Source organism: Portunus trituberculatus, chromosome 47 (assembly GCF_017591435.1).
Source record: "Portunus trituberculatus isolate SZX2019 chromosome 47, ASM1759143v1, whole genome shotgun sequence".
Taxonomy (NCBI): domain Eukaryota; kingdom Metazoa; phylum Arthropoda; class Malacostraca; order Decapoda; family Portunidae; genus Portunus; species Portunus trituberculatus.
In genome coordinates this window covers 12383500-12408048 of record NC_059301.1, presented here as the reverse complement: position 1 = coordinate 12408048, position 24549 = coordinate 12383500, and the positions used below count along the sequence as shown (strand labels likewise).

Sequence of the window (24549 nt, the reverse complement as noted above, 5' to 3'; positions counted from 1 at the left end):
AGGCCAGGCCAGGGCTGTGACGTCATCAGACCACCGGGCCAGGTAGTGACGTCATCGCCCTACCCGGCCGGGCCGTAACGCCATGGCGGGAGCCTCTCAGATGTCTTCCCTTCCTGCATGGCTATCTTCGTCCATATCTAATATGATTTACTGTTATATCGTGTGTGTGTGTGTGTGTGTGTGTGTGTAATTCCCCACCACGGTCGTCTGCTGGTCACCCAGCCAGCCTTCCCCATTACTGAGCGAGCTCAGAGCTCATAAACCGATCTTCGTGTGTAATTCACCTCCTCGGTCGCCTGCTGGTTACCCAGCCGGTCTTCCCCATTACGGAGCGAGCTCAGAGCTCATAGACCGATCTTCAGGTAGGACTGAGACCACATCAACACTGTGTGTGTGTGTGTGTGTGTGTGTGTGTGTGTGTTGGTCTGTTTTTTTTTTTTATTTGATATATGGTGTGTGTGTGTGTGTGTGTTTCGTTTTTTTTTTATTTTTTTTTTACTGAACATAACACATTAGGCGATGCCGTGTGTGTGTGTGTGTGTGTGTGTGTGTGTGTGTGTGTGTGTGTGTTTTGCTCTATTTTTCGTTTTATAGATGGTGATACTCTGTGTGTGTGTGTGTGTGTGTGTGTGTGTGTGTGTGTGTGTGTGTGTGTGTGTGTGTGTATTTTGCCCTATTTTTCGTTTTATACTGTATGTGCGTGCGTGAGTGCGTGCCTGCGTGCGTATGTGTGCGCGCGCGCGTGCTTGTGAGTTTCACTGTTTGTTTGATCTGCTGCAGTCTGACGAGACAGCCAGACGTTACCCTACGGAACGAGCTCAGAGCTCATTATTTCCGATCTTTTGATAGGCCTGAGACACACACCACACACTGGGACAACAAGGTCACAACTCATCGATTTACATCCCGTACCTACGCACTGCTAGGTGAACAGGGGCTACACGTGAAAGGAGACACACCCAAATATCTCCACACGGCCGGGGAATCGAACTCCGGTCCTCTGGCTTGTGAAGCCAGCGATCTAACCACTGAGCTACCGGGCGTGTGTGCGTTCGTGCGTGCGCGCGCGTGTGTGCGCGTCTGTGCGTGCGTGCGTGCGTGCGTATGCTGCTGAGGAGCTCTGGCTCTATCTATCACTTGTGGCTCCTTTCTACCCTGCCCAACCTATGGCCAACAATGATGTTTGTGTGTGTGTGTTTGGTTTAGTTTATTCACGTTAAGTTAGCACAGGATCAATCATCTTAAATTACCTTACACTTCACATGGCAAACTTTGCACATCGATTGACTTTTTACATCTCAAAACCCTCAACATTTTTTTCCGGTCCATCTCTCCACATTCCATTTCTTCCACATGACCAAGAAAACCGACATTTCTCCCATAGGAAAGGCGAACTCAGACGTATACACAGCTAGCCAGTGCATGCTCCACCAGAGCTCTCCACAAGCCCCTCATCACTGCCCCTCCACCTGTAATTGATGCCTGTTGTTAAGTTTAGTGGATTGCATATCAGAGCGAGTAAGTGTTGGAAGGGAATGGCTGTTGTAGAAATAGTAATGGACGATTCTTCAATCTTATGCAATCAGGCAACCCTGTACTCTTGATTCTGTTGATTTCGTTCCATGGAAAAATGAGGACTTGAATTATTATTTGCTGTAGTGCGAACCATATACTAGTACAGAGAGAGAGAGAGAGAGAGAGAGAGAGAGAGAGAGAGAGAGAGCTCTAGGTATATGGGAAAATAGAGACTTGGGTAGATAATTACATTCAACAATAACAAAAAAAAAAAAAAAATACACCCAAATTAAACAACGTAGAATTTTAAGCCATATAAGAAGGCATATAAATTAATAAATAGATAGAGATTAACAGCGAATATTACAAGAACGAATAAAGATAAAAAAGTCCCGTTTTAAAAGAGCAACTTCTTCCAGACGCCGCAGCTCTGCCAAGCAAAGCCAGCCCAGTCGCCACGTGGAGCAGCTGACACTGAACAAAGAGCAGAAGACTGACAGATCTCATTGGTGTTGACCCTTGGCTCCCTGCGCACCATAAGAGGCCACCATGGGGAAGAGTAAGAAGCGCAATGCCTTCTACCACTACATGAACGAGAGGAAGCCTGAGATAGAGATGAGACTGAAAAGAACAGTGACCATGGCCGAGATGCCTCAACATGTCAAGGCAGATTGGGAGGTAAATATACGTGTACTTCGTATTTGGACATTGCTTACTTCTGGATCAGTCTCTAGATGTTCTCTACATATAAGCGGCGCAAGGCTCGGGGAGGTGAAGGTGGATAGGTGAAGGTAGCTGTGTTTAACGTCAGGAGTCTCGTAACGTTGCATACCGAGGCTGTTCAATTCATGGGTCCGAGGCTTCATGCGGCGCCCTCCTTAAGGTAACTTGTTTGCTTTGGAGTAACAAAAGAGAGGAATACATAAGTTTTGGTTGGTTAGAGAGAAGAGAGAGGGAGGGGGAGGCGGCGGATATCAGGGAATAGTGTTACAACGCTTCCTACCAACAACTCTACTTGGACAGCCAGTGCTCAGAATTCTACAGTCGATCATTGTTTTATTTCTATATTTTCGTCGATTTTATCTCTTTAGTGTTGGGGTTTATTTGTAGATAGTAAGTCCACATCTCCCCTAAAAGCTTGAAAAACAAAAAAAAATTATAGCGACTGCTAGCCTCCTTAGACATCTCGCCCTCACTAGGACATTGACCTAACCTAGACCCTCAACCACAATACAACATTAACCTCACCAAGCATAATCTAACCTAACGTGAGACCTCAAAAATTATACTCTTGTGCCTTACTGCAACCTCTTCTTTACGTCTGTATATCGTGTCTTAACATTGCTTTCGCTAAATATTACTCAGTGACTTTTTTCCTGCCTCTCAGCGGCACCGTTTGTTTCAGGGCTGTGGAGTTTGTACTTAAAAACACGTGACTTCTTCAGATTTCTTGATCCCTCAGTAAAATAATTATAAAAGTGCTTCTTATAACTTAATGTCATATCCATACATATTTGATGTCATAACGATGAAGATTTTGAATTATGTAACAAAAGTTGAAATAAATATTTTATTGTTAAGTCAGTATATACCTATTAGTCCAGTTTATTGGTGCTACTTGGTATATACATCAATTAAGTATATGACATGAGGATTCCTAAGTACCCATAGTAATTGCTGTAATATATAGCCTTCTGAAGGTAGAAAATATAATTTGTACTGACAAAAAATTACTAAATTGGGTACAGCTCTTGTTTTCCTTGTGGTACAATGACTAAAGTCAGAGTAGAATTTAGAGGTGTAAGTGTGTGAGACAGTGTAAACATGTGGTCAGTTACCACTGACAGGCACTGCCAGACTCCAAGAAGAACAAGTACAGGATGATGTGTGGCGAAAATCGAGAGAAGCTGGACTGTCGTGGCATTCCTCTGCGTCAGCATGAGGAAGAGGCTCAGGATGAGAGAAGGCAGGCAGAGGAGATGAAGAAGAGCATAGCAGAAATGGTGGACTTTTATCATGTTGGACAAGGTGAGTGGTATTGGACATGGTAAAGTAGTGAATAATGCAGGGGCATAGCTATAGGCAGTGCAGCTGCACTGGGCCACGTCATGTCTGAGGGCCCAGTTCAGGCCATTCCTGGCACCACCGGGCCCATTGTGATGTCAGGGAGGAGTGTTATTAGAAATCCTCTCATTTTTGCACCGTTAATGACAATGTGTGTTCAGTTGAAGACTCTTGTCCTGCGTGAGTTGTGGTTATTCAAGTGTACATTAAAGGGTTTGTCCAAAGATCTTGCACTGGGGCCCCAAGGACAATAAGTTCCACCACTGGAATAATGTGTGTGTTGTGGAAAGGTAGTGGTAGGGATTACATGAAAGAAGTGGGGGGGAAAAAAATTCAGTTATAGTCCAGCAAAAGAATTGGATATTGTGGTTAATGACTTCCTTATTAATAGGCTCAATAGATTTATGCAGGTGAAGGGTAGAAAATGTATTTTTACAGCTTTATAAGATCCTGATTCACAAATCCCATTTTTGATATTGTGTGTAACGAATAGACAACTAAAATTCTTTGGATGCTTCCACTCAGGCATCAGATATTACCTGGTACCATTTTCTTAGTCATAGCCATCAATCATCAAGAAGATAACTTGTGCATACAATCCTTTGAGTAAATGATCCCACTGGCAGTGTTCTTGTTTAAAAAAAAAAAAAAAACATAAGACATTCTGAGTTCTTCTCTTCCAGCGCTGCACCAGGCTACTTTCTTCATCGTCAGCACCAACTTCTATGTTAACACTGACTTGTACTATTATGTCCCTGCTGAGCTGAGCATCCTGCAGTTTAATTTCAATTGTGGCATAATGAGGGAGTTTCATGAAACAGCCAAAGGTAAGTAGCTAAGATTTGTTTAATTTTCTCACCTTATTGTCATAATATATCACAAGAGCAAGTCACTTTGCCATGTATTATATGTTAGAACCATTTCCTAACTGGCTGAGACAAATGACTGGCTCTGTGATGAAATGAGTACAACTTATCGCTCTCGGAGTGAAGTGGTGTTGGCGGTCGGTGGAGACAGACGTGTTTTGTTGTGCTCCGTCCTATCTGTTACCAGCCATTACTCATCTGCCCATCTAGGACTAGAGCTACTTCTCAGCACCTGGTTGGTGATCACTAGCCATTAGCGCAAGTAAATACCATAATGGTACGTGGAGGTAGAGGAAATAGAGGTCGCGGTCGCGGCGGCGGTAATGGCTGGACACCTACAGGCAACCCCCAACTTTCTTCTACACTGCCTTCACAGCTAGATAGGCACCCCACTGCTAATAACCCTACTAACCCTAGTGCTGATGACCGTTTTGCTACTTGCAACCAAATTGTAGGAGATGACTGCATTGGGTGTGATTGCTGTACCAATTGGTTTTGCCCGTCTGGCATGTGTTTGGGACTGCCTGATGAACTGGTTAGGGGGATAGCACAGTTCGGTGGTGATGCCATTGCATATATTTGCACAGAATGCCGATGTACAAGTCCTGCATCAGGAATAGACAATCCAGCCTTTAAACAGCTGTTACAAACTGTGAAGAAGTTATGTGAATCTGTGCACACTTTGTCAGCTAAGGTTAAGAGCCTAACCTCTCCAGCCTCACTCCCCTAGTCATCAGTGTCTCCCGCAAACCCCACCACCGACCCAGCTAACAACACTGATAATAATGCTAGGAGACTGATCAGAGAAGAAATTCGTGAAATGAATGAAAGACAGAAGAGAGTAAATTCCCTTATCGTACGTGGTATTGATGCCCCAGATAACTGTTTTCAAACAGCATTTCACCATTGTGACCCGATATCTGCTAGAAAACCTTGTAGATTTTACTGACCTAAAATGCATCAATAGAGAGAGAAAACTCTATAGGTTGAATGTCCCTAACATTGAAGTCAGGAAATCTCTACTTGATAAGGCCAAGAACCTGAAAGATTCTCAGTTTGTTGGAATCTTCATCAGTAGAGACCTCACTTATGCCCAGCGACAGGACTTGGCCCGATGTCGACAAGCTAGAGCTAGCAGTGGTCTCCAAGACCAGCTAGCTTCAGCACCTGATACATCTACCCGTGAGTCTGCGGTAGCACCTGCTGGATACCCTGGTAGTGCTTCTCACCCACAGGCTGGGGCATCTAGCTCATCCACTGTTGGTACTCCTGCCCAGGATACACAAGACAATACTCCAGACCACAGGGCTGACCGAGCAGTCTCTTCTGATTTTTTACAGAGTGAACCAAACAAACAAACGACCAACTTTCGAAAAATATCTTACGCTTAAAGTGGGTCTGTGCAATGTAAATAGTTTAGTAAATAAGGTTAACAAAGTAACTGATCTCATGCATGACTGTGATATAGATATTATGATAATTACAGAGTCCTGGCTTCTACCAAGCATTCCTAACTCTAACTCATCCAATAGCCCGCACTGACGTTGTTGGAGATGTTCGAAAACATGGTGTATGTTTCTACATTAGAGACAATATACCCTTCATTTCCATTGATAGCAACTGTCCCAATACTCACATAGTGCACCTAGTTTCCCTCAAATGTTACATAATTGTTGTATACCGATCATCGTCAAATACTCAAAATGACAATACAGCATTGATTAATCTCTTAGAACAGTTTTGCACAGGCAAGGAAGTTCTTATACTGGGTGATTTCAACTTGCCAGCTATTGATTGGTCTAATGAAGATGCCTTATTCCAAGACTATGATCCGCTAACTCTAGCTTTTACAAATTGCTTTAACACTATTGGCCTCCATCAGTGGGTTGACTTTCCCACCTTTACACCCTCTGGAAACACCCTTGATTTAATTTTGTCTACGGAAACAGACAGAATAGGGAGTGTTGAGTCGCTCTGTCCCCTGCCTGGTTGTGGACATGTCCCCATCAAGTTCACCTACCATTTCACATTCAACACTTCTCAAGATGGCAACGTTTGCATTAAAAAGAGAGCCTGGGAAAGAGGAAAGTACAAAATAATAGACAATCACGTATCACAGGTTGACTGGGACTATGAGTTTTGCCATCTCTCAGTAGATGCAAAGTTCACTAGACTTTTGCAAATCCTCACTCCTCTCATAGACTCTTATATTCCTCTATGCAAGCAGCTTAGTCCAAGCTCTCCCCTCAGTCCTCCTACTGCTTTAAAGAAAAACAGAACAACAGCCTGGCAGCTGTTCAAGTCTACCAGAAGATTCTTTGGGCACCACTCCCAACAATGCACTCAGGCCTTGGAAAACTACTACATTATCAATCGCCAATACAGAAACTACTTTATCTACTCCCAGATAGCTTACGAAAGGACTCTCATGGATAAGCTTAAAAGAAATCCAAAAGCCTTTCATCAGTACACTCGTAACAAAAAAGTAGGTGCTCCCTCCGTGGGCCCCCTATCACATCCTGATGGTTCACTATAGTCTGACCGAGCTTAATTTACGGCTGTGGGGGGGCGAGGGGAACTCTACAGTTCTGCCACGTTTCTAAAAAATGCGATGTGAAATGGAAGTTATTGGTGTACAAGGCATCGCAAGTACCATCAATTCAGATGTATAAAATTTCGACTTGTGTATATAGATGGCTGAATCAACAGTAACCATCATATGCATAAAAAACTATATAGTACCATACAAACATGGCATACATATTCAACAGTGTTGCTGATATCAACTGTAGTAACTTATAATGGTACTTAGCGTATGTTTAGGGTGTGTAATAATATCAGCGTTACAGATATAAGGTAATGAACATGGAAAAAAGAAATAATCTATTATCCAAAGTAAAAAAAAAAATAGTAGAAGTCTTGTGAGTGGCGGCAATACTGATGAACCCAGCCTGGCCAGGCCGAATAGCCTCACCTTGTAGTACCAGATGTTGCTATAATTATAAGATAAAATGCTCACATTTACTGGCTTTTACAGTAATTTCAAGGGTGAGGCATAATCGCATTCATAATTCGTAAGCCAAGCTAATGTGTAGTTTCTATTTTTACAAAATAGTAGGTATATGCCAATACCTAAGTGAAAAAAAAAAGCATTTTTCACTTGTGAGCGGCAACTCTTCCACACCCAGCTGGTGGCCTTGACACATTGTGGTGGCGACGTGACTGACCTCGTGCCACTCACTATATATATATATATATATATATATATATATATATATATATATATATATATATATATATATATATATATATATATATATATATATATATATATATATATATATATATATATATATATATATATATATATATATATATATATATATATATATATATATATGACAATTATAAATGACTCTGCTTACCTTTGATTCTTTAGTGAGAGAGAGAGAGAGAGAGAGAGAGAGAGAGAGAGAGAGAGAGAGAGAGATTAACAGAACAGTAGTGAAAACGTGGCAACACTGTACAGAGACGCTCGCCCCCATGGCCGTAAATTAAGGCTGGTCAGACTATAGTAGAAGATTGTGGTGCTATGGCCAAAATTTTTGTGAACAGTTTCTCTTATGTCTTCAAAGACAGCTGCCCAAATCCTTTTCCCCACCAGACATTGACAATGTGAATGTGTGTCTAAAGGCCTTGCATCTCTTGACTCCAACTCAAGTATGGGACCAGACAACCTACATCCCAGACTTCTTAATTCTTGTCCATCTCTTGCTTATCCCATATTTATCATTTTCTCAACTAGCCTAACTGATGGCGTCATCCCTGACATTTGGAAAGTCTCCGATGTTCGGCCTATCTTTTATAAAGGATCTTGCTCTGCTCCTCTAAACTACAGACCCATAAGTCTAACCTCAGTCTGCTGCAAGACATTAGAGAGGATTGTGGCCGAACATATTTATGCATTTCTTGAACATAATGCTTTACTCTCTCCCAACCAGTTTGGCTTTTGGCACAGTAGAACAGCTGATGATCAACTATTGCTTACCTACAACTTTGTCTCCTCTGGACTTGACACTGGAAATGTAGTTGATGTTATTCTATTTGACTTCTCTAAAGCCTTTGACGTGGTTAACCACTCAGTGCTACTCCAAAAACTCTGTACCATTGGTATCACCGGCAACCTGTTAAGCTGGATTTGCTCTTTTCTACTTGGTAGATCCATGAGTGTATCTGTTGCAGGTGTTAAAAGCAGCTACAGGGATGTAAAGAGTGGTGTACCTCGGGACTCGGTACTGGGACCCTTACTTTTCCTACTGTATGTTAACCACCTGCCATCCACGATACAGAACAACTGTAAAATCTTTGCCAATGACTTAAAGATTTACTTGAAGTACAGCCCATCTACCCCCCTATCACTGGCCCTTGGAACCTCGTCCTGTCAGCATGACATAAATAAGATTTGTGATGTTGCTTCCTCTTGGGGTCTTGACCTCAATAAGGACAAGTGTGTAGTGTTAAGGCTACAACGTGGTACAGTGCCTTGGCAATGCATTGGTGCGTTGTCAGAGTATTTGCTCCAAGGACTCCCCATCACCATGGTAGACCAACACAAGGACCTTGGTGTCCTAGTAGACTTCAGTCTCAGATTCCATCACCACATTTGGTCTACTGCCAACAAGGCCTCTGGAATGTCGGCAAATTTTTTTCAAAAGCACCCTCTGCAGATCCCAAGACTTCATGATCACTCTCTACAAAACTCACATACGACCAATTCTAGAATATGCCTCCTGTGTGTGGAACACAGGCTTCTCGGGAGACCTTCATCTGCTGGAGTCAGTACAAAGAACCTGGACTCGCCACATTGAGGGTCTGTCTGAGGTACCATATGGTGAGCAACTCAGAATATTAGACTTATACTCAGTCCAAGGGCGACTACTGCGTGCTGACCTCAAATACTGGAAAATTTTCCACAAAGAGTGTGATATCTCACTCGAGGAAATATTTACCGTGGCACCTTCTCAAGGTACAAGAGGACACAGATTCAAAATTCAGATCACCCACAGTTCAATAGAGGCCAGGAGGAGATTCTTCTCACTATGGTGTGCCAGTATATGGAACTCCCTACCAGACGAAGTTGTGGCACAAAAATCTATCAGGTCATACAAATCAGCTTTGCATCATATTCTAGGTCCACTTCTTTACAAATTCCCTGACTAGTTACCCTATTTCTTTACTTCTCTTACAACTTACACTTTCGTAAAAGTCTTTTCAATGTTAGCTCATAGCTAACTTCACTAACATTAATACTCATTGAATTTTTCTCCATGTTTCATAAAGGTACACAACTCAGTCTTTTTATGCCTCATAATTGTTTCTGTTGCCATGCTAGTAACTAGTTGACTGGCGTACCTTTTGAACTATGCTGCCCTTACATTTCTCCAGTACCTCCAAAAATGTAGTACAAAGTGCTAAAGCGTAGCCAACCAGGTGAGTTAACCATTTGAGCAAGATCAAAGCTCTGTTTACAAAGTGCATTTTGCTCCATATTTTTTCCACCATGGACTAGTAATCAGTGGCAGTTTGTCTATTGAAGTGGCCACACATAGTTGTATGTTTTTGCCATTGTGTTGTAAATTGCAGCAGCTCATGATTATATTTAATTACCATGCAGTAGCAGGGTAACCAGATTCTGTGATCAATGAACATGGACACCACTGCACACATGCAATGGTTACTCCTACAGTGGATGTGAGAGAATGATTTGTGAATTAATGTGGTTTATGACAAGAACCAACAAGAGTGTTCATCCATTGCAATGAAATTCTTGGCTTTCTGTCCTTATGAGAATTGAGTTTCTCACTTCTTGGTTTTTCACAACACCCTGTTGTGGTCCATGATTCGCATTCTCCCTCCTCTCGCTTCCTTCCATTGGCTGCGGGAAACGTGGTGAATGGCACCCAGGTTGCCAAGTAGACAATTTTAACGTGCTGGGTTTGGTGAGTTGGCTGCTATAAGTACAATCCATTCCTTGGGATGTTATCCCCTTCGTCCTGAGACTCGCTAACGATATTGTACTGGTCGCTGTAAATATTATTCATTGGAAAGATTAAGTTTTAAGTAAGCAAGAGGAGAAGAGAGGCCACAGATTACTGTAAGTGTTTTGTTTATCAACATTGTCCTCCGTCCACAGGGGATACCCATATTACCTCTTCTGTGAGCTTCTGTAAGCCAAGAGTGACATTGTAACCCCACTACGGAGCACTTTTTGCAGTGACAGTAGGTGGGAGAGCAATAAAAAATTGCATTGCCATGTGCCATGTTTGTTTTAAGTAAGCAGATAATTAACCATTGGAAAACAGCATCTATCGAGATTCACGTAATTTGATCGAGATGGTGAATCGTGGGTTCTTGGTGGTGCAATCAAGATGAGATTGATCAAGATTCATGACTTTACTGTACTTTTATGAATGTGGCAGAGTGGAAACTGGCTTGCTGACTCATTTTGTCACATCTTTGTACTTTCTCAAGATAGTCTCCCAAAGTAGTAAGACATTCTTCTCACACTCCCATTCTGTCTACCTTTCTAATTCAAGAGTTAACCAATATTCTCATTCATTCATTCATTCATTTCTCTGATGAACTCTGGAACTGCTTTGGTATATCCTCTTTCCAGTGACGTGAACTTTTCAAGAAGGAAAATTCAAAACACTTAACCTGTTTCTTTTTTCTTCCTCCAATCTATCTGACATCTATATAAAAACTGGCAATGAGTGGTTTTTCTTCCAGTGGCCTTCTACAAAAAAAAATAGTTCTTAGTGCTTTTATCTTTGTCTTCTCTTCCCTTTCTTTCTGTTATAAGATCCTCCCCTCTCATCTCCTGGCTTTAAAGGTCACCTTCTCCTTTACAGAGCTTAAATTGTTTGCATTTCCTCTGGCCCACAGCCTTGATTCCCCGGGCTTACGCTTTCTCAGCAAAGAAACACTCTGAGGACACACACAACTTGCTGCAAGACCCAGACAACAGCCATGGAGTGACTCATGAAGAGATGGCTGAAAATATAAGAAAATTCTTGTCGGATGTGAGTACTTCTGGTTTCCTGTTAAGCGTATTAAGCAATCTTTCTCAGTAATTGGTGCTTCCTCTTGTTTAGTAGCTTGTTTCATGACTTGCTTGATTGTATATACAGTTTTAGGAGACTTCACAAGAGTTTTAGGAGACTATAAACTAACTATTGTTGTAGAGGTATTTCCCAATGTACAATTTGCCATTATATGAAATTTTACTTGTACAATGTGTTTTTTCCCGAGTTGTGATATACGATCAGTTGTTTAACTTTCACAATATCCTGAGTATGGATTTCTTTTCTCTTTATACAAGTACATTGAACCCTCATTTTTTCACCCCTAATTATCTTAGTATTTTTACAGTTTGCCATTGAAACCTATTTTTGCACAATAAAGTGAAAAGTCCCACTTTATCATAAAAAAACTTGGCCTTTTTATTTGATAAGATACAAGGGAAATTATGGCATGGTACAAAAGTTACTAGTTTTGGGTTAGGTTACAATTAAAACTACATCAACAATAATAATAATGATAATGCAAACTATAATGATAATTGTGTATCTTAGGCAGTGTGAGAGTTATTGGTGGGTGGCAGGGTACAGGGAGAGGTGAAGGGATGGCTGCAAGAGGCTGGGTGGCTCGGTGGCTGGCTGAGGTGGTGATCGGTTACTGTCATCTAGAGCAAGACTCCTCATGCCATACAACACATACTATTAGAATGGTAGTAACATGAAGCATCTATATCTTAAAGACCAGTAAGTGAGGCAGAATGCTTAGTCAGTGGCATTGGGGGAGGAAGAGTTGTAGTAGTGAACACACACACACACCGCGTAGTGTAGTGGTTAGCACGCTTGACTCACAATTGAGAGGGCCGGGTTCGAGTCCCGGCGCGGCGAGGCAAATGGGCAAGCCTCTTAATGTGTAGCCCCTGTTCACCTAGCAGTAAATAGGTACAGGATGTAACTCGAGGGGTTGTGGCCTCGCTTTCCTGGTGTGTGGAGTGTGTTGTGGTCTCGGTCCTACCCGAAGATCGGTCTATGAGCTCTGAGCTCGCTCCATAATGGGGAAGACTGGCTGGGTGACCAGCAGGAGATCGTGGTGAATTACACACACACACAGCGTAGTGTAGTGGTTAGCATGCTCGACTCACAATCGAGAGGATCCAGGTTTGAGTCCCGGAAAACAGCAAGGTAAATGGGCAAGCCTCTTAATGTGTGGCCCCTGTTCACCTAACAGTAAATAGGTACAGTAAAACCTTGCTTGACGAACGACTCTGGGGACGAACAATTCGGGAGACGACCAAAAAATTAGTCAATATATCGACCCGGGGGACGAACGCGGTTAAATGGCTTGCCGGCAAGCGAGCCATTTGTGTGATAGCCAACCTGGCTATCACACAACAACAAAACAAAACATAAGCACAAAAGAAAATAGAAACAGGAACATACGAAAAATATTACATAACATAATCTCCGTGCCACCACGATTTTCTCCTGTTTTTCCTGGGCATGGTGATGTTACTGGCTCGCTTTACTGTAGCTTTCTCGGCGTTATCCTCGCTGCTCTGGTGGCTCTCAGCGTTGCTGTCATCATCATCCTGGCCATGTCCAGGTACTGCAGATTGTGGCACATCCATCGCAGCTGTTTCCTCGCTCACCTGGCAAGGAACACGGCCCTACTGCCCACTCCTCTCACACTGAGCATCACCTCCAAGGATCAAAGGAACTTCCTGGCCACGTACCTTTAACTTCCCTTCTTGGAAGTCCAAACTTGCTCCCACACGCATGAGGAAGTCAATCCCCAGCCGGCAAGGGTCTTCCAAAGGCAAGGACGAAGACCAGCAATCTTTCCATGTTTCCTACACCGATGTTTACTATAACGGGGCCCCACATAACGGCACTGACTTGTGACGCTACACAGGTGTTGTGTAGCTCTGGCACGCTGCACATCCAGAGTCCTCTCTCATGACTGTCTTCTCGGATCTTGTCTGTCTTCCTCCCCATCCTCCTCTCCTCCATTCCATCATGCCATCAACATCCAGTCTCTCAAGTAAATAACCTTTTCTTTTTATTAATTTTATTATCATTTTGATAGCATTTAGGTAAGTCAAACAATTTAGGCTTTTTATAATTATTTCGTTCATGTCATGCATACATTAAAGGTCTATTTTGAATGGGTTTTATGGACAAAAGTTTTTTTTGGGTCTGGAATGGATTAATGGTATTTCAATACATTCTTATGGGAAAAATTGATTCAGGGTGTCTATGAGCTCTGAGCTCGCTCCATGATGGGGAAGACTGGCTGGGTGACTACACACACACACACACACACACACACACACACACACACACACACACACTGTAAAGAAGTGGACTGGGAAAATTATGAAAGTGGTATGGAGGAAGAAGCCTGGGGAGAAAGATTCTTGAACCTAATGATAGACAATATGATGGACTAGAGAGTAAAGGAATGCACAAGATTCAGAGGAAACGATGAGCCGGCGAGATTGGACCTAGTTTTTACAAGGGGTATACAAATGAATGATGATATAAGATATAAGTGCCCATTGGGAAAGAGTGACCATGCAATATTAGAAATAGATATAGAAGAGGGAAAGGAAGATAGAGACGATTCATACAAAGGAGACCGATTAAATTACAGAAAGGCTGATATTGAGAATCTCAAGAACTATTTTAAAACGTAGACTGGGAGGAGATGGAAAACTCAGAGACAATGCAAGACAAATATAACTTATTTTTGGAAATATACAAAACAGGAGTCAGGGAATATGTCCCAAAATATAGACCAAAAGAAGAAGGAAAGAAAGATTGGTTTAATGCAAGGTGTGCTAGGGCAAAGGAGAAAAGAGATGGAGCATGGAAAAGGTGGAGGAGAAATAGAATCCAACAAATAAGGAAAACTTCAAGGCAGCGAGAAATGAATATGTTAAGGTGAGGAAGGAAGAGGAAAAGAACTTGAAAAAGACATTGTCGAAAAATGTAAGGAGCAACCAAAATTGTTCTATAGATTCATAAATGGAAAAATTAGGCAAAAAGAAACAATAGAAAGGTTAAAAGGAGAGAACGGGATGGTGGAAGACCCAAAAGTATGGCAGAACTATTAAATAAAAATTCCAGGAGGTCTTTACTAAAGAATCCAAATTTGAGAGGCCACAGGGTAATAGAGAGACAATCTATATGAAAGAGATTAAAGTAACCAAGCTTGAAATAAAAGAGTTAATGAAGGAACTGGATGAAGAGAAGGCAATGGGACCGGATGAAGTCTCAGGCAGAATACTGAAAGAATGTAGGGAAGAACTAGCAAGTCCTATATACAACATCATAAAATGCTCAATAGAAAATGGAACAGTGCCAGTAGAATGGAAAAGAGCTGAGGTGGTTCCCATATATAAGAGCGGAAGGAAGAAGAACCTTTAAATTACAGACCGGTATCACTAACTAGTGTAATATGCAAGATGTGTGAAAGAATAATAAAGAAACAATGGATCGAGTTCCTTGAAGACAACAAATTAATATCAAATAGCCAATTTGGTTTTAGAAAAGGACGGTCTTGTGTAACTAATTTATTGAGTTTCTATTCTAGAATAGTTGATAGAGTACAAGAGAGAGAGGGATGGGTTGACTGCATCTATTTGGATTTAAAAAAGGCGTTTGACAAAGTGCCACATGCAAGATTACTATGGAAGTTAGAGGAGAAGGGTGGCTTAAAAGGAAGCACATTGAGATGGATAGAAAATTATTTGAGGGGGAGAGAAATAAGGACGGTAGTTAAAGATATGAAGTCCAAGTGGAGAGCAGTAGAAAGCGGAGTGCCACAGGGGTCAGTATTGGCACCAATACTTTTCCTCATTTATATTAACGACATGCCAGAAGGAGTGAACAGCTACATAAATTTGTTTGCGGATGATACGAAACTGTGCAGAGTTATAAAGCAAAAGGAGGATTGTGAAATACTGCAAGAAGACCTAAATAAGATCTGGGAATGGAGTAAGAAGTGGGAAATGGAATTCAATGTGAACAAAAGCCATGTCATGGAAATGGGAAAGAGTGAAAGACGACCTGTGGGAATCTATAAGATGGGAGATGGAGTAGAACTGGAGAAAGTCAAAAGGAAAAGGACTTAGGAGTGACGATGGAAGAAAACAATCAACCAGTAAGCCATATTGATAGAATTTTTAGAGAAACATATAATTTGCTGAGGAATATTGGAGTAGCATTTCACTACATGGACAAAGAAATGATGAAGAAATTGATAAGTACTATAATAAGACCCAGATTGGAATATGCAGGAGTAGTGTGGACCCCTCATAAAAAGAAACACATAAGGAAATTGGAGAGGCTACAAAAAATGGCTACAAGAATGGTCCCAGAACTTGAAGGGATGACATATGAGGAGAGACTAAAGGCTATGGATCTACCAACCTTGGAACAAAGAAGGAGAGAGGAGACCTGATACAAGTCTATAAATTGATCAACGGAATGGACCAAGTGGATAATGAGAAACTGATCCTGAGAGAAGAATATGACATCCAAGCACAAGATCGCATAGTAAAAAGCTGAGAAAGGAAGATGTCTGAGAGATATTAAAAAATATAGTTTCCCGCAGAGATGTATTGAGACGTGGAACAGTTTAGATGAAGAAGTAGTGTCTGCAACGAGTGTGCACACTTTTAAAGTAAGATTGGATAAGTGTAGATATGGAGACGGGGCCACACGAGCATAAAGCCCAGGCCCTGTAAAACTACAACTAGGTAAATACACACACACACACACACACACACACACGTAGTGTAGTGGTTACCATGCTCAGCTCACAACCAAGAGGGCCCGGGTTCTAGTCCCGGGAAGCGGCAAGGCAAATGGGCAAGCCTCTTAATGTGTAGCCCCTGTTCACCTAGCAGTAAATAGGTATGGGATGTAACTCGAGGGGTTGTGGCCTCGCTGTCTCGGTGTGTGTAGTGTGTTTTGGTCTCAGTCCTAACCAAAGATCGGTCTATGAGTTCTGAGCTCGCTCCATAATGGGGAAGACTGGTTAGGTGACCAGCAGACGACCGAGGTGAATTACACATACAAACACCAGGACTGAGCAGAGACAGACGGGCAGTCTCCTCACACTCATGCTCCTGTCCACCCAGCAGTGAATGGGTACTGGGTGTCAGTTGAGGGTTGTTCCTCGCCTCTTAGGTAGTGGTCTGGCACCTTCATGCGGAGCTGAAGGATCACTGCAGGATGCCCAGGTCCACAACCCCTGAGGAAAGGTTCAGTCCCAGTACTCATTCATTGGCCTCACAGCCTCAGCAACTAAATCACACACACACAGCCTTAGCAACTAATGAGACTGAACTGACCTACCTCTCCTCTAATATCACTTACATTGCAACCAGTTGGATATAGAATACATAGTAGTAATATGAAGCATCTGAAAACTAAAGGTCAATAGATGAAGTAGAATGTTCAAATATTCAGTGAGTGGTGGCAGCGTAGTGAACGAGAGATGGTGGGAGGATGGGAGGATGTGTTTGGTGGGGGGCGAGAGATAGTGGAAGGGAGGAAGGGAGGGTGTGTTTGGTAGTGATGGAGGTGAGTGGTGGAGAACCATTATTTTCTGTCATTCCCCTGATGCCCTGGATGTGCCTTTGCCTGGGAGGGGATGTTAAGGCAGCAGCCATTCTAACCTTGGGGAGTGTAGGGGTAACGTAAGGATGCACCCTAGTGAGAGTTGATACAAACATTATTTTTATTAATCTGAATTTTATTGCTTTATTCTTGTGTTTATTTATTTTTTTTTATGTGACATGTTTTATTACTTTTGGCAATAATGTTCTTACATATGTTTCATTGTTTGTATTATATTATTTGATAAGCTTTAATTCTCTCTCTCTCTCTCTCTCTCTCTCTCTCTCTCTCTCTCTCTCTCTCTCTCTCTCTCTCTCTCTCTCTCTCTCTCTCTCTCTCTCTCTCTCTCTCTCTCTCCAGGGTTGGGACAAGGGTGTGCCGTTGTACACCCTTCACCAGGAGATGGACCAGACAAGGCAAATAATGGAGACTATAACAGGTGGCTTTTGTCCTTGATTCTTTGATGTTCTGCAGGTTTTTTTTTTTTTTTTTTTTTATTAATTAATTTATTTTATTTATTTATTTATTTATTTATTTTTTTTCCTCTCCATGTAAGAAAGGAAGCCAGCCAAGGGCAACAAAAAGTTTGTAATGTTTGAATTCCACCACTGGTAGTATGTTGAGTGAGGTGCATCTTTCCTGCTGTATTGCCTTGACCTGGTAGTACCACCACACAGCTTCATTGGACTTTAAGCACAATCACCCTGTGAACCATGGAACTATTATGAATCTAAACATTTGATGCATAAGGCTATCATAGTTGATGCACAAAACACACATTTTAAGTAGCTGAATGTGCAAGGCAGTTAAGTGAATCAAGTGTGACAAATGAATGTGTTGTTTGGCATACAAGTGTATTGTGCCTTCTATATCAGGTTGTCCCACTGTAAGATAGTGGTTTATTCCCAGATCCTTTATCAGGTTGTCCCACTGTAAGATAGTGGTTCATTCCCAGATGCTGTGTGACCATTGGGCAGGAGGAAGAGATAGTTGATGTGACAGGGGTGGTGAATGAAGGCTTTCTCTTAATAGTAAAAATGCTTTTCATCTTCAAGAAAAGAATTGCCCAAGAAGAGTTGTCATAGTAGATGGACAAATATTTTATTGCTTTAGTCATCTTTTTTTTACTTTTAAGATTTTCACTTTAATGGGCAAGGCAGCTGTATATTTCCCAAGACAATTGTTTAATATACACTTTTTCCCCATCAGGTAAGGAGTACAAGATATATTCCCTGGACATGCTGTTTCAGTTCATGTATTCAACAGTAATGGTTCCTGTCCCATTGTCTGTAGCTACTGAATTGATTACTGAGTGTGGTCTGGACTACCACCCAAACCTTTCTTGTCCTGTGAGTGCATTTGTGTTGGTCGCTGATGTATTTTTTCTAGTATTTTGTTAGGTGAAGAAAGTATTGTATATTGGATGAGTTGTGCCAGGATAAGAAGTAGAGTTTCTTGCTTACTAAGGGTGATTTGTCATTCCATTCCAGTGGCACCTGGCCAACCAGATGGATTCTGCAAGGTTCTGCACTCTCTCCACGGCAAGGCGTTGGTTTTACTACATGTGTCAGTATATTGATCTTGGCAAGCTTGGGGTGGTGGCTCAGGAGAAGAAACACTACCCTCCAACATGGAGCTGAAAGGAGGAGTGCAGAGCAGCATGGCCTGCCTTACTCTGGAGGTGCTGCTCTAGGATGTCATCATGTGGAGGGTTGCAATACTGGAAGCCATAGTGCTTGATATCATTTGTTTGTATGAGAACCATTACAAAGAAACATTATCATTATTTCAGTATTACAAGGTTGGCATGGAACACATGCAAAAATTTAAGGCTATTAATTAATTTCATGTTTTGTATGACCACCATGTCCATCTGCTTTCAGAGCAGCTTGAATAATAGAGTAGGCAAGTTATCTGCAGCAATTCAAATAATTTTTTTTATTTTGGATATCTTGAATGACTCAACAAAGCAAGGATTTGGTGATAAATACCAGTCTTTCCTTTTTCCTTAAGCTGAATCATGGTGACCTGCATTAGGGAAGGGATCACAAGCTTTTCTCACTTTGTGTGGTTATTAACCTGCATGTGGATGAGTGTTAGATATTGAATATTGAAGGAAACAACCTGACCAGCACAATATAACTACTCTCACTAACATTTTTCATACAGCACAGTCCAAGAACTGTTTATATTTACTTGATGGAGCTGTTAAGTACTAATGTAGAGAAGAACAGATAGTACATTGACAGACTTAGAATTCTAATGACATTAACCCAGTTGTAGCACTTTTAACTAGTATTATGTATAAAGAGTAAAGAGTCCTTAGAATTGGTCAAACCTACTGGTGAATTGAAAAAAAAGATGTAACAGCTTTGACCTTGTGCATTACCTTTGTCTGACCTTGTTGCAGGACTCTGACTGTGGTGAGGGTGCCAGCTGTGATGTCTGGTCATTGGTGGGTCAGAAGGGTAAACATTCTGCGAGTTCAAGTTCAAGTAGTGCAGACTTCCTCCCAAAATATTGACAGCCAACTCAGAGAGGAAAGCATGGTGGTAAGCATTCACAATATTTCTTCTATCTCAGAGAGAGTGGGGATTGGTAGCAGTAGTGGGAGAAAAGTGGACTATATGTGTAGGAGGAGGGAGCAAAATTATTTGGGTGTGACAAAAGTTAATGATGAAATATGACAGTAGCTGAGATGAACCTAAGTGGGTGCAATAAAAAAAGATGGTCACCATAACCAGTAAATCAATAATATAATTGATACATTGCCAGTTCACTGATAAATCGGTGAAATAAAGATTTCTATTCGTGATAAAATTATTAATATGATATAAGATCTATTTTATCTTTAGAAGATTAGGTAAAATTATAAATTATATGTTTTATCTTGTCTCTTCATTAATGAGAACTTCTGTTGCTTTTGAAAAGTTAAAGCTTTAATATGCTTATGTTCAAAAAAACTAAAATTAGCTTATCGATTATCACTAGTTTGGAACCAAAAGTATTGACCATTCCACTTAAGTGATAAACTCCATCCCTGCAATACCTTGCTTATAATGAACAAAGCAAAGCTTGCATTGTAAGTAACATATTGATATTGGTATGTTTATTAGGCCATACAATATACATTTTAGGACATGATGTGTACATGACCAAAGGCAGTATGTCTAATAAGCCATAGCTCTACAAGGACCCAAGAGTAACATATGAAAGCACAACATTGGACTATATGGCCATAACTATTTAAAAACACATACATGGAAATTAACATTTTTGTATAAAAGTAATGCACATAGCAATATAAGAACCAAATAGAATGCTAATAATTATAAAAAGTAATACATAAAATATGAATAGCAATAGCATATCAACATTTTGTATAAAGTCATGCAGAAAATAATAGGAGTAACAACAGGATATCAAACAAATATGACTGAGAAATCAACAAATCACAACACATTGTATTTATTAACCCCCTTGAATACTGAGACAATTTTTACTTGGATTTTGGGGTGTGATTAGACAATTTTATTGACATTAGGAAACATCTATGGAAGTCAGAAGATTAATGGTGCCACAGTCTTCACTATTTTCATCCTCACATAAGTTTCTGAAGCTGTATAACATCACCATATAGTAAGCAGAATGAACATCAAAATTTGTCATGGTACTGAAGGGGTTATAAAATGTTCCAGATTATTTTTTGACTTGAAAGATTTTTTGTTCAGACATAGGATAATTTGTGAAGGTAAAGCATTCCAGTATTTACTTCCTCTTGGTGAAACACTGTGTCGAGCATGTGTTGTTCACCACTGTTGTATGTGTAGAGTGTGTTGTCTGCAAGTTACACTGTGGGATACTGGTAGGAACAGAGAGAGAGAGAGAGTGGGGGAGGAGAAGGATGGGAGGGAGAAGAGGAGGGGAGAGAAAGTGGGGGGAGGAGAAGAGGAGGGGAGGAGAAGAGGAGAGGAGGGAAAGTGGGGGAAGGAGAAGAGAGGAAGGAAAGTGGGGGGAAGAGGAGGAGAGGAGGGAAAGTGGGGAGAAGAGGAGGGGAGGGAAAGTGGGGGGGAAGAGAAGGAGAGAGAGGGGGGGAGTCTTTCTATTTCTCTCTCTCCCACTCACATATCACCCCATGGTGGAAGCCTCCATGCACTGAGATGAGACACCTCCAGCACGTAGAGCTTGACACATCCTGCCAATGACTCCTGTCTGCTCCTCCTGCTGCTGTCCATCCCTCCCCACCAGCTGCAGAGCATGCCATTGCATGGCATCCAGTCTCTGCATGTGGGTGGAGGCATTCGACATCTGTGTCTGCTCCATACAAGGTCAGATCTGAGCCTTGTACAGTGTGAGGATGCTCCAGGAGTCGAGGCTTCCTGCCATCCAATGCAGGTTAGAGACGTGCAGGGAGTCCTGGTGGACAACAGCACCATCATGGCGGTCAAAGTGCAGGCAACAGTTCACCGTTACTCCCAGCACTTTGACTTGTTCCTGGAGGGGAAGTGTCTGGCCTCTGAAGCGCAGCCATACTGAGATTGCCGGGAAGGCAGCTGGGGACTGTATGAATCACATGCGTAAGCAAGTAGCGTCAGTATTCGCCATAGGAGGTCATTGATGTGTATACTCCACAGCATCAGGCCCAACACTGAGGCCTGTATAGATGATGGCTATGATGTCTGTCCATTGATGATCACTGAGGGTTTTCCCTTAAAAGTAGTCCTCCAGGAACACAAGGGAATTCCTGCTGTGGGAAAATTTATGTAGTTGTGACATGGTGTCCAGTTCCTCTGGTAGGAAATCCAGCATTGAACATCCTTGTCTGGAGGGCAGTACATGACACACAGGAGGAGTCCAGTATTGTCTTTTAATGCCACACTGAAGAATGAAGCCTCCATTCCTTGTCTCAACATTACTTAAGTTACTTGGCTTTGGAGGCTGTGTTTAAAGCAGACAGTCACACCTCTGCCCAACCAGTGCTTATGGTCCTTCCTTACCCACTTCGTCTAGTCCAGGATATTGCCAAACATCGGCTCCACCTCACCACTGAGCCACATTCCCGTGACAGCAATAATATCTGCTTGGTGTCGGAGAACAAAGTTGTGGGTTAGGTTACCAAGGTTTTTTTTTTTTTTTTTTTTTTTACATTACAAGGGCACTGGCCAAGGGTAAACAAAGTGTTGGAAAAAAAAATCCCGCTGGTTGCCAGGCCCTGTTAAGAGGAAAGTCTAAAAGGAGGGTCCAGTTAACGTAAGAGGTGTCTTGACACTCCTCTTTTGAAAGAGTTTAAGTCATAGGCAGGTGGAAATACAGACACAGGTAGAGAGTTCCAGAGTTTACCAGTGTAGGGAATGAAGGAGTGAAGATACTGGTTAACTCTTGCATTAGGAAGATGGACAGAATAGGGATGAGAAGAAGTAGAGAGTCTTGTGCAGCGAGGCCGCAGGAGGGGGGAAGGCATGCAGTTAGCAAGTTCAGAAGAGCAGACAGCATGAAAACAGCGGTAGAAGACAGATAAAGATGCAAGGTTAGTGTGGAGACCCCTCACGTTGGCCGACACAACAGTTAGGTGGTGGTCGAGGCAGCTGGTCTTCTGTTTTTCCCTGGTGCTGGCTTAACGGTGGACTATGTAGGCAGGCAGAGGAGCGTTACTGCCCATCCTACCACGTGGATGGGTTTCAGCTGTGGTGTGGTCTTGGTTGTGGTTGCCATGATGATGATGATGAGGGGCTTCTGAAAAGGCAGCTCAGGGTTACTGTTTTGCTCTTTTCCCAACCATTCTCTCTCTCTCTCTCTCTCTCTCTCTCTCTCTCTCTCTCTCTCTCTCTCTCTCTCTCTCTCTCTCTCTCTCTCTCTCTCTCTCTCAAAAACACCAACAAATAATACAAAATCAACAGCTGATAGGTAGCTGCTGGTGTTCATTTTACATATTGTTCATTAACTATGTTTTATTGAAGCTATCACTGTTAACCCTTTCAGTACCATGATGCATCTCCTTGTTCATTCTGCTTACTATTTGGTGATTTTATATAGTTTCAGAAACTCATGTGGGGAATTAAACTAGTGAAAACTGTGGATCGTTAATCTTCTGACCTCCATAGACCTTCCTAATGTCAGAAAAATGGTTAATGACCATTCAAGTTTTAGTTTGAATTGTGAATGTTTCATACTGTTATTTACTGTATTATTTATCTCCCACACAGAAAACTGAAGATGGAGAATGTTATCCTGTGGCCCACATTGGAACTTTATTGATGATTCTTTTTCTTATTTGACTTGGAGACTCAAAGCTTCTATAGATGAATACACCTGATTATTACTTCGAGTAATTAAAACTTTCAATAGACACAGCAAATACTAAAGGGAATGATTTTAATTTATTACCTTTTGAAATTTTTATTTGTGTTCCTATTCTTGAATCAAGGAATGTGATAATTATGTTAAGTATAGTTTTTCATAAGCTGTAATTTAATATTCATCATGTTTAGTTTTGTGTTCGTTGGAAGGGACAGGAAGCAGTGTACTGTTATGTACCTCCCACATCTCACCTGCCTGTGTTCTAAGCATTATAGCCTCCAGAATGTTGTCAGCCGTGTGTGAATATAGTAATAATTTGATATAAGAATTGGAAAGGTTCACTTAATATTGTAATGTTTTAAGATACTAATTTTTAAGTGGATTGCCTAACATTGAATTTTAAGTTGGTATTGTTTTTGTTTGGATTTTTAAACTTGATTTTAATGCAAGTCACTGTTTACAATTCAGGTTAACTAGAAAAATATTTTGGTCAGTCTCCAAGTACTTATGTGTAGTTTTTATTTTAAAGTGAAGAATACATGCTATGTCTGACACTGTATATGGTAATGTATCCTGAAGTTACAGTAATAAGCTGGGATGTCTGCTTACTTCTGTACCATACTTGCATTCCTCTTTAAGCTGGTAAGGTGGGAAGAGTAGTTAATGACTACGATATTAGTTACATTTTATCTCAAAATGTTGGTCATAGACAACTCTATGAAAATCAGGGGCATGACGGTAGGGTAAGTAGATGCCAACACACAAGATCTGTCAGATGTCACTGGCTTATTACAAGATTTCCATGATTTTCTTCTTACACTAGTAACTCTAGAACTCTGCTTGATAGTTTTTAACATACAAGTAGTATGTAAATACTCGTAGTAGTTGGTACATCTTCAGTACCTTAGTATTGTGTAATAGAGTAACCCTGATTAGTACATAATAATAATAGGTAGTTCTTTGAGATGTGAGTAGTACTTGTACTTACATAGTACATAGTTGTAATGGGGGCTGGAATAAACTGGTGTTGCCTTGGAAGTGAGGACAAGAAGTCTACCACATTGTGGTTGTATGTAATGTGTCATTCATCCAGACAGTCTCTT

The 24549-nt window shown here is 41.4% G+C and overlaps 1 protein-coding gene across 4 annotated transcripts in view; it reads left to right on the top strand.

Moving 5' to 3' along the window:
* The window catches only part of LOC123520575 (protein maelstrom-like), a 46473-nt gene extending 22475 nt beyond the window's left edge, over window positions 1–23998 (top strand). For all 4 annotated transcript variants that reach the window (XM_045282962.1, XM_045282963.1, XM_045282964.1 and 1 more), the window contains exons 2-10: window positions 1935–2193; window positions 3363–3543; window positions 4263–4406; window positions 11391–11527; window positions 17510–17588; window positions 18359–18498; window positions 18640–18830; window positions 19560–19701; window positions 23353–23998. In XM_045282962.1, coding sequence (XP_045138897.1) covers window positions 2065–2193; window positions 3363–3543; window positions 4263–4406; window positions 11391–11527; window positions 17510–17588; window positions 18359–18498; window positions 18640–18789 — 960 coding nt within the window. In that variant the 5' untranslated portion in view covers window positions 1935–2064 and the 3' untranslated portion in view covers window positions 18790–18830; window positions 19560–19701; window positions 23353–23998. The remainder of the gene's footprint in view (window positions 1–1934; window positions 2194–3362; window positions 3544–4262; window positions 4407–11390; window positions 11528–17509; window positions 17589–18358; window positions 18499–18639; window positions 18831–19559; window positions 19702–23352) is intronic.
* The last annotated feature ends 551 nt before the right edge of the window (window positions 23999–24549 follow it).